Raw genomic sequence first — 11,128 nt, 5'->3', positions numbered from 1 at the left:
CAGCTTCATACATGTGTGCAAGAGGGTCAGTTTGTGCTACATTTCCTGGAACTTCATCATCATCGGAGTTGAATTGCGGTGATTCTGGGTGAATGAATAGTCCAGTCTCAGTACCATCCACACCAGGCTCACGAAGCGGTTCTTCTAGTGGAGATGATGGTTCCTCCATGCGCTCCACATTTAGGTCGAAGAACCTACTACTTGCACGCCTTCCCCTTCAACTAGAAGGCATATCGACATTAGATCGAAAAAGCTCGCAGTCGAGTGCCTCCCCTGGAGCTTGAAGTCATCGTGTCAAATGGAAACTGCACAGATGGTTGCGTCGATGACATCTCCATATTAAGGTCAAACAGATTTGTAAATGAATACCTTCCCCTTGAACTGGACGCGATGTTGCCATACGGATTGTTCGTGGACCCACCTCGGTACATATCGTAAGGAGTTGCAGATGAATGTCTCCCTATTATGGCATTAAAATCATTACACATTACTGTAGTCGGACTGTCAACTTGATCAACTTGTTCAGCCAGCCCATAGTGGGAGCTTAATGATTGACCCCGAACAGCACGCACTTGAACAAAGTGTGCATACATCTCAATATCAGCGTCTGAATAATTACTTTGAGCTTCAACCATCATTTCAACATCATCATTGTTCGAAAGTTCAAACGCTTATAAGTTAATGGCAACAATGATGTTGGAAATCTGTACTGCAACGACGATATTCTTCTACTACTTCCAACATGAATCTTCCTCGTTATCAGCTCCTCAAGAGTTATGTTTCTCTTGAATGATATTTTAACACGCTCATTTGATACGAAAACAACACCAATTTCATCCTCTCGAATTTCACCATCATAAAAACAATAACTGAAAGTCGCATTCTTTGAGTTTAAAAGTACGGCAATATTATATCTGCAAAAAATAACTGAAACAAACCTGATTAAATAAATAATATGAACGAAAATAAACATAATAAAATTTTACACATTAACGTAATAATTTAAATAATATAATTTTATATTATTTCCTGCACCGCAAAACTATTTCGACGTATGCTCCTGCTTTCCAATTTTACAAACACAAAATTAATTGAAAAATAATTAGTATAAATTTTTTTTCAAATAATCATAATAAACAATAAGTATAATAAAAAATTTATAACAAAATTATCTTATAAAAAATCACGAACTTCTAAATCAAATATGAGAAGATTGTCAGAATTATTGACTCGTTGACAAAATTGTTGTATTAATTATAAGTTGAGTGGAGATATGTGAGGAACTTAACGGGGGAGAAGGGTATTTATAGCCGAAGTCGTTATACAAGGCGCGATACCTGCACCGCGCCTTATATAATTATATAAAGGTATGGCGCGGCCCCTGCCCCGCGCTATATATAATTCAGAATTAAAGGTAAGGCATGGCCCCTGCCCCGCGCTATACCTCTACGTGGCGTAAGGAGCCCCCAGGGGACGCGCTATACCCACAAATATACCGTCACTGGTAATATTTCGGGAAAAATGCCAATTAACTCAATATGAATTCATATCATTTCTTCATATGACAATGATAGAAGGTATAAACTTAGTGAGGGCATGAGCCAGATTAAGTCAGATTTCAGTTCACCTGACCCTACTCGATTTTTTGAAATAAAATTTAAAACCGACGTGATTTAACTCGAAATAATATATTTATCAAAAAAATTATTTTATTCATAAAAGTAGGGATTTAATTGAAAGAAAATAATATATAGAGAGATATTATTTTATTATCTCTAAATATTAGGTAAATTATATAAAAATTCAGTTCGAGTCGGGTATTTTTCACACTAAACCCAAATATGACCTGACCTAAACATAACCTTAAAAAAATTCGACCCGACTCGATCTGAACCCAAATTTTTTTAATAAAATCCGACCTGATCGGGGTCTGATTCCATGCCCATCCCTAATTAGACTATCTTTCTATAATATGAGAGCAAAGTTGAAGAGTGCTCATTATTATTAATTCATTATATTTCTCCCTAACAAAAAAATTATTATAATCATCCACGTCAGATTTAATTTCTATCCAAATCAAAATAAATGAAAACTCTCTTTATAGATGAAAACTCTTTATAGATGAAAACTATTAGTTAACACCATTAACGCTCTAGGAGCCATTTTAACCTAAAATGAAACATTGAGGGCTAAAATGCCCCTTAAAAAATAAGGGAAAAGTGATTATTCTGTCAAATTTTAGGGGCTTTTTTGCTATAAAATGAAACGTTAAGGGCTAACATTAAAAATAAAATAAAGGGCAAAATGAATTTAAGTAAATGCTGGAGGTTAATTTTGACATTATGCCTTTTTTTATAATTTCTACTTCAAAATATTTGTTCATAATGAATATAGATGATATTACATTACATTATCCAAAGTGTAATATAATTTATTATTTTTATTAATTTAATATAAATATATAAAATAAAGGGCAAAATGAATATTTAAGTAAATGCTGGAGGTTAATTGACATTATGCCTTTTTTTATAATTTCTACTTCAAAATATTTGTTCATAATGAATATAGATGATATTACATTACATTATCCAAAGTGTAATATAATTTATTATTTTTTTAATTAATATAAATATACTTAGTTTTATTCAAAGAATTCACATTCATTTAACATTGACTGATCACACCCATTGCATCTGGTGTACAAATCTGAGAATAAGAATAACAACAATTCATTTACTACTGAGGACGCTTGGTTGGTGTTGCATATAAAATTAATTCAAAATAATGAAACAAATCTATTTTATCAAAAAGATACACAACTTTAGGGTAAACTACATGTTTAGTATCTCAACTATCGTTATTGTTCCGTTTTGGTCATCGCACAATTTTTTTCAAATCATATTTAATATTTAGTTTTAATTTCATTTTGGACCCATTGTTAAAAAATTAACATAAATTACTCAAATACCATACAATCATTGATGCTCAAACTCATGACCTCTAAAGATAACAATTATCCATTAATTGAGGTAGCATAATTCGTGTCTTTCAAAGAATTTATTAAAATAAGCAAGGGTATTTTAGAGATTATAAGAAAATGATTATGATCCTTTGAAATTCTTTTCAAATTTTACTTTTACAAGTATTAATATCACTCGATTAGGAATGATCATTTTATTCGGATATGACGAGTTCTGACTTGATTTAATTTGGATAAGTTGATTTTTTTTTATTTTAAAATTTGGATTTAGATTGAGTTGAATTAAATTTTGTTTAAGTAGTTATCTAATCAAATTTAAAATAAAAAATCTGTCTCAATATATTATAATTATTATATAATAAATTTAATTAAACTATAATTATTCTTTTAAATGAGATAGGTTAGTTCGTACAATAAACAAATATAGTTAGATATGATTATTTAGATTCATATCTTTCGACATTTTAAGTACTATAATTTCACACGTTGTCACGAGAATCATCTGGTTTGATTATCCTTTGCCCTACCATGGGATGATTTCTTCATGGCCAAACTGGTTTTAGAGATGCCTAAATCCAAATATCTGAAGTGCAATCACCACCCGGGTATCTCATCTCATGAGCCAGGCAAGGTCCATCGGGTTCGGCTCCGAATCGACGAAAAATCCGGGTTTATCTTAAGACCGCCTTTCTCGGTATCGACATCGATCAGCAGCATGTGGGAAACCCTTCTCTATGACATCCGGATAGAACTGCCGATCCCATGTGCTGAACAAGAGTTCGTCACATATAGCCTTTACCATCCAAGCAACTGTGTCATAACAGGTCCCCCTCTTAACTTATGTCCCTACGAACAAAGTTATGAATGATCAATCCGACAAGTTAACATCGATGTTTTGTCATGACGGTAAAAATTCGGGATTCGAGTCTCGTCGGTAGTCGTATGAGACCGGTTACATACCTGGCTAGTTGGAACATCGGCTTGCCATGTTGTACCATCTTCTGCAACGGCTACTATAGGGTTCCCTTTTGAAGCAATCCTCCAACATATACTTGTCCGACCAAGAGCGGGTTTTTAGGGTCTTGATGTTGTATTGCCGGACATCTCCGTGAAACCAGTTAACAAATACAGGAACCGGTCGTCGAGAGAGAGATCAAAAGTCCCGTTATAAGTCCGGGCATTTGGGGGATCCAATTCTCCACTTCTAATGGTTCCACTTGGATAGCCACCTCGTGGCCCCATGATCCATCTTGGGTCTTGAAGAACCGTACCACGTTGCTTGTTAAGATACACTCGAGTACCCGTGTCTTTGGATGGTTCATGCAAGAATCTTAACTGCAAAGAAACACAGCACAAAACCATGCGTCTGTCCTTACAATAAAGTATCATTGTAACATAAACACGAGCAAAATCTAGCTTCGAAAACGAAGATTTAAACCTCTCCGGGGATGAGACAGTTGTCACCGAGATCCAATGTTGTTTGAGATAACCATTAGGCCAGTCATAAACAAAGAGTTGTCTTCCATAGACCTTCTTCGACATGTTTAAGGTTGAAACCTTGTGTGAAAGCATAGGGTGCCCCAAATGATGAACAGATCATTGTTTTATGTCGAGGTTGGTACCAAAAATCATAGCTAAACTCAGCTTTAGGCCCCGGTTTCTCCCATCTGAAGACAACGACAAGCGAAGGTTATTCAGATATTCGTCGATCGAACTAAGACTCAATCGATGATATCTGTTGTTCGGGGTTCATTGCTTTTTTACCTTCCTTTGATGTTGAATTGGAATCGAGGAGGAGAAATCCATTGCCTTTGGAGCGTCCATCTCTGTCTCCTAGAAACGAAATCATTACGTCTCCATTGGCAAGGCAGTGAGATGTGTGGGGATATGCTAAGCCGGTTTTCTCGACGATGTCTTCCGGCTCCACCACTTTGTGCAACGACGGAGCCTTCGGACTCTTCTGTGTGTCGATCACATAGACACGACCAGATCTGATCATATATATACGAGAATATGACACTCTAAGAATGTGACACGTCCAAATACGAATATAAAGATATATATACATTTTAACTTATGATACAGAGTATGTTATCTTACAGCAATCCGGGCAAGATGAGGAAACGTCGAGTTGCAGAGTGATCACCATGGAAGAACCGCAATGAATTCCACCGTGATGAAGTTCATCGCCGGTATACGGCAAAGACAGCCTGTGTATAACTTTCGAATAAGTGGGTGAGTTCGGATCGACGTCGACCGTTGCCAGAAAATCAGGCTTCTCCCTTCCGGTTCCTGCAGTCATACAAATTCCATCGCAAAAAGAAAACTCGTTTACCAACTCCAGAACAACCACATGCATGATAAAAAAAAAAATCAAGATGAACGTAAATAATAAAATAGATAACGAACAGAAGAAAATTTAGATTTCGGGATGGATTCGTCACCAATCGAGAACGTAAAGGCAAGTACCGTTGTAGACACAAGTAACATAGAGAAGAGCTTCTGTAGGACCAGACATGGCTTCCAATGGAGTGCATATCCTGGTCCTCGGGCTCTCTTGCAACACCACCTTCCTTCACCCATCCTCTGGTTTTCTCTTTTTTTTTCTTACAAAAGGTCCTCTAATGGCGATTGCGTGAAAAACATTGAGAACATCAAGTGTGATATATAGGCCTTGGGAACAAGTGTAGCTGAGAGTGACATGCAGAAAGCCGCCCCCTCTTTTCAATACTTTAAAAAAGTTGTACACGATTCATTTATCGATCGATTAATTTTAAAAAGATAATATTTAAATAAGTTATCTTTTGATCTACATTTTAACATTTGAAAGTATTTGGACATGTCCTACTCAGACTTACAAGCACCGATAATCATCAAGCAGCAATACTGTAGTTTAATTGATAGTTTTGTCGTGTAGAAATCAAATTTGATCCTTGCTACTAATGAAATCATGATAGGCTTTAACAGAGGATTAAAGTAGGATTAAAAAATGATGAGATATTATTCTATCTACGTTATATTGAGAATAAAGACCAACATCAATAGAATTTAATAACCTTTATAAAAACTGTCTCTAAGCGAACAAAACAATCTGACAGGTTGTTTCACTACACATTATATTGACAACAACATTTTACCAAAGAGAGATCTGACTATATGTGATCACGAAAAAAAATCAGAAAATAAAATGTTATGATGTTTTTTTGAGAGCGTCAACAACCGCAAAGGCATGCGAAAAACGTACCAACAACCACAAGGATTGTGTCACAAAAGCGGAGAAACGTGCCACAAGAGAGAAAAAGTGTCATAAGGACATAAATTTTTATCAAAACTAGAAAGGCTCAAGAAATAAATAAAATAAAATAAAATAAAAGACGGTATAAAAAAAATAAGAGAACTAATAATCATCGGTGATCGACAATCAACATTAAGATTAATACCTCATAGTGTTCTTGTTGCTGCAAAAAGAAAAAAGAATACCATAGAGTGCTCTTGGATGCTGATGAGACCAGACATGGCGTTTGATGGGATATTCTCGGTGGTTATTGATTTTTTTTACCAAGCTCATCGGCCTCTCCTGATTCTCAAATGTATGGGGTTAGTGTTGGTATTCTGAATGAGTTGCTGCTCTACTTATGAGATTAAGGATGCTATCTTTAGTCAGGGTAGTGATAAGGCTCCGGATCCAGATGGATACAGTCTTATTCTTCAAATTTACCTGGCCTGTTGTGGGTAGTGCTTTTGTTTCTGCCGCCCAACATTTTTTTGTCACTTCTTGTATGCTGCCTTTGTTTAATGCTATGGCGTTGGTCTTGGTTCCCAAGAGGCAGAACTCTTACTTGGCTAGGGAGTTTAGGTTGATCTTCTGCTGTTCTTTGGCGCACAGGACGATCTCTAGAATCGTGGCCACAGGCTAACCCTTTTCTTATCTGATATGGTTTCCTTGAACCAGGCTGCTTTTGTAAATGGCCGAAGCATCATTGATAATACTCTTTTGGCTCAAGAATTAGTTAAAGGCTATGTTCGGATGTCTCTTTCGTCGCGTTGTGCTCTTAAAATTGATTTCCAAAAGGCTTTTGACACTCCTCTGCTGCGGGTGCAAAATTTAGTTGGCATCTGGTCGGTTCGTCTAAGTATGAGGGTGGGCTCGGGGATTCAAGGATCTTTGTTCTCGGAACAAGCTTGTTTGTTCTCTCTGATTCGGAATATCTTAGCTGGCCAGGGTTCCCTTTGGGTTATATGGATCCATTCGTATGTTTTGAAGGGTGCTAGCTTATGGCAAGTTAATACCAAACATAACTAAACAACAAGAGAGCCGTGCAAGGAAAAACCAAACGCTAACACAGGATAGATAACAATACTGCCTCCATCTCAAAAACTCCCCCAACAGCCAGCCACCGGAAGGGTTGGATCTTACCACCACGCTTTAAACCCCCCATTGTGTTAAATCTTTAATATTCAGAATCCACTATTCATCCACTTATTCGGAAGTTATACACAGGCTGTCTTTGTCTTATAAGTTATACCAGCGATGAACTTCATCACACCGGGTGGAATTCTGCAACAAGTTTATCCCATCGATTGTCGACGGTTTATCCATTTTAATTTAAATTGAGAGTTGTAACCGATGAGAGAACGATCATTTGATGGTTTTTGAATGAAGAAGGGAATAGATCATCGTGAATAGAAGATTCAAGACGGGTCAATTTTGGTAATGAGCCGTTCATCCCCTCTTTTCAATCTTGATGAAGTCTTTTTTTTAACAATGACAACTGAATTTCATTAATTAAAATCAGAGGAATCAAAATTACAACGTATATAAAGAGAAAATTAAAGATAACAGTTACCAAAAACTCATACATAAAATAAAAAATATTAAACCCAAAGATACGAAGAAAATGAAACCTTCCAAACATCAAAATAATCCACTAACATTTAAAAACTCTGTCTCTGTCGAACGAGACACTTTTCGATGTTTAAAAGATGGTGAGCGAACAAAATAATTTGATAATCTGCTTCGCTATACAATTCTGATTATATTAGCAAACAACTATTTACAAAGAAGGGATCTGACAATACGTATCCACCGAAAAGTCAATCAGAAAACAAATGTCGTGATGATCTTTGTGGAAACACCAACACGACCGTAAAAGTATGCAAAAAACTTACCAAAAAGCATAAGGAACATGTCACAATAAGAGAAAAAAAAACGTTCCACAAGAGCAGAGAAAAGCGTGTCACAAGAATAGAGATTCTTATTTAAAAATGAAAAAAATCAAGAAAAACATAATATGATATTTTCTAATTTAGTCGAATCTTTTCAAAAACTTACTCATCGTTTTCAAGCTTTAAAGTCAAGTTTCCAAAGATTTTTGGCTCAAAGGATCGACCCTTAACACAAAGATCGAACCCCTTAAAAAAGGATCGATCATTTGGATTCCAGTAAGTTTTGGATCGATTTCTTCACAAAAATATCGATTCCTCAAGAGAAAAAAATCGATCCCTTCCCCTAATGGATCGATCCCTTTCTTGCAACCGAAGAATTGTTTAAAAAATGATCGATTCCCGAATTAGATCAGTGGCATGGAGTGCAACTGTGCAAGCGATTCCCGGTCAGTGGCATGGAGTTGAATCAGGCTCAGACCAACTGTCGAGGGACCGAATTGGATCAGATTCCACGGTTACCTTGAGAGCCAGAAGAGAGAGACCATCAGAATTGAGAGACAAAACCAGTGAAGCAAAGAGAAATATAAAAGAAACAATTTTTGGAAGTGAAAGTATCATTCTTTTTTACTACTGATTTCGCTAATGCCACTTTTTCTAAAGCTTCATTCGTTCTTTATCGAAAATATGGGTAAAAAAACCAGTGATCAAAGTCGATCAGACCGAAAACAAAGGAGACTATTGGCATTGTTTACCCTTTTTAAATTTTACTTAAATATTTTTTTCATTGTAATTTTTAGAAAAAAGTTTTAACATTATATTAGATGCAAATGAAAAAAAGGATGTAAAACTAAACAGGCAACAATGGAAATGAATACTGATGAGGAACTCACCAAAAGTCATTGCATGAACATTTCCCATCCTTAAAATGGTGATATCTTTTGGCATCCCGGACAATGATTTCTCTTCTCACTATATCACTAATGAGTTTTAAGACGGCGTGACAATCTCCGCATACGCGGAGATTCTTCACGATCCGTATGACGGTCCCCGGAACGGAGTTAAGAAGCCCATAAGCAACAGCCAACCTCTCACTGTGCCAAAACAGTTGCCTCTCCTTCTCTTGGTGTTCCGTGTTATGCAGAATCCCGCTGGTATCAGGAACATAACCTCTTCTTCTCATCTCGACGTCCAACTCGTTCAACAAACCGAAAATCTCTTCCTTCATCGGATGAGATGATTCGCCGGCGTAAAACATTTGGCTTTCTTTGCCGAAATAGACGTAGCTATAACCGGGTTCTTTTCTAACTTCCAGGGTTTCCAGCATGTGCCTTGATTTCGAAGCATGTTCCCATAAACCGGAACTAGCATAGATGTTAGATAACAGAATATACGTCGAAGGTTCTTCGGGTTTCAAGCTAAGTAGATGGTCAGCAAACCTAATGGCCATTTTGGCATTTCCGTATTGTTTACATGCACTTAACAATGCTGCCCATGTAGGTTCATCTGGCTTAAATGGCATTGAGTTAATGATAGCTTCGGCCTCCTCAAGGTATCCGGATCGACCAAGAAGATCCAGCAAACATGTGTAATGCTGCAAGGAAGGATGAATACCGTAATCCTCAACCATTGACTTAAAAAGTTGACGGCCTCTATTTACTAGACCGACATGGCTACAAGCATAAATCAATCCAACGAAGGTCACTTCATTCGGTTTTATTCCATTCAAAACCATCTTATCGTACAGATAGAATGCTTCCTCAGCCTGTCCATGCTGAGCAGCCCCAACTATTATCGACGTCCAGGAAACAACATCTCTTCGTGACATCCTACTAAAAACATCTCTTGCTGCCAATATATCACTACATTTTGCATACATGTCCACAAGAGCATTGCTTATAAACACGCAAGATTCGTACCCAAGCCGTATAACGAGTCCATGAACCTGTTTTCCCAGTTCCAACATTGCTAAATTAGCAGAAGCACCAACTATGCTCGAAAGAACAAGAGGGTCGATTATACTAATCCGTTTCCTTCTCATCTCAACAATTAAACCAAATGCATCAACCGCATCACCACTCTGTACTAACCCGGATATCAAAGCAGTCCAAGCAAACAAATCTTTCACGGGAACCCTCGAAAACAACTCCAAAGACTCTTCTTTTCTCCCTTTTCTAGCATAGCCATGTATCATAGCAGTCCAAGAAGCCATATTTTTCGACTTAATAGAATCGAAAACTAAACGACCATTTCCGGGTAATCCACATTTTGCATACATATCAACCAAAGATGACTTAACAACATCATCATCAAAAAATGGTGATACTAAAAAGTTGCCGTGAACTTGCTTACCATGTTTAATAGCCCCCAAGCTACCACAAGCCTTAACAAGGCTAGCGAAAACAAAATCATCAGGCAACAACCTGTCAAATGAAAACATTGGAGGGAACATAGATAGGGTCTTCTTGGGTAAATTGGATTGATTTTGAGCAGTAAGAATGGTAGCCCATGAGACATGGTCTCTTTGGGGCATTTCATCGAACAGTTGGAGAGCGACTTCAAGGAGGTTGCATTTCGCATAAACGTTTAAAAGAGTATTGGTTAAATGGATAAACTTAGTCAAGCCGAGCTTGATGAAGTGTCCATGGAGTTGTTTGGTGGAGACGATAGAACGGTGCTTGGCACAGTTTTTGAGCTGGTGAAGATGATGAAGAATTGGCATGCATTAGCCTGTGTTGAAGACCTGTAGCCAAGCGACTCGGTTTAAAGAATCGTTTTCTTTTTTGTTTTTTTTCTCGTTTCTCGTTTCTCGTTTTTATTTTATTTTATGTTTTAAAATGTCAAGAGTCCATATACTATTTCAAAGTTTAAAATATAGTCCTCGTACTTTAATATTGTGATATTGAATCCTTATACTATTTTATTTTAAAATTTGGGTAAAGTATATGAATGGTCCCCCGACTATAGAATACTATTTTGTTAAGT

General features: G+C 36.8%; 1 protein-coding gene and 1 pseudogene across 1 annotated transcript; both read right to left on the bottom strand.

Moving 5' to 3' along the window:
- Positions 1 to 3,407: 3,407 nt before the first annotated feature.
- Positions 3,408 to 5,606, bottom strand: LOC120204852 (annotated as a pseudogene).
- A 3,367-nt stretch (positions 5,607 to 8,973) lies between these two features.
- On the bottom strand, positions 8,974 to 10,878 carry LOC120204849 (pentatricopeptide repeat-containing protein At4g14050, mitochondrial-like). The gene has a single exon (XM_039204863.1). It carries the CDS (start codon positions 10,863 to 10,865, stop codon positions 9,033 to 9,035), a length of 1,833 nt encoding a protein of 610 aa, XP_039060794.1. The 5' UTR covers positions 10,866 to 10,878; the 3' UTR covers positions 8,974 to 9,032.
- Between the last annotated feature and the right edge of the window lie 250 nt (positions 10,879 to 11,128).

Source organism: Hibiscus syriacus, unplaced genomic scaffold (genome assembly GCF_006381635.1).
Source record: "Hibiscus syriacus cultivar Baekdansim isolate YM2019G1 unplaced genomic scaffold, ASM638163v2 tig00011718_pilon, whole genome shotgun sequence".
In the NCBI taxonomy this organism is placed as follows: domain Eukaryota; kingdom Viridiplantae; phylum Streptophyta; class Magnoliopsida; order Malvales; family Malvaceae; genus Hibiscus; species Hibiscus syriacus.
This window is presented reverse-complemented; position numbering and strand designations above follow the sequence as displayed.

Coding starts and splice junctions, on each gene's coding strand:
- LOC120204849 (XM_039204863.1), bottom strand. CDS start 10,865: ATGCCAATTCTTCATCATCTTCACCAGCTCAAAAACTGTGCCAAGCAC.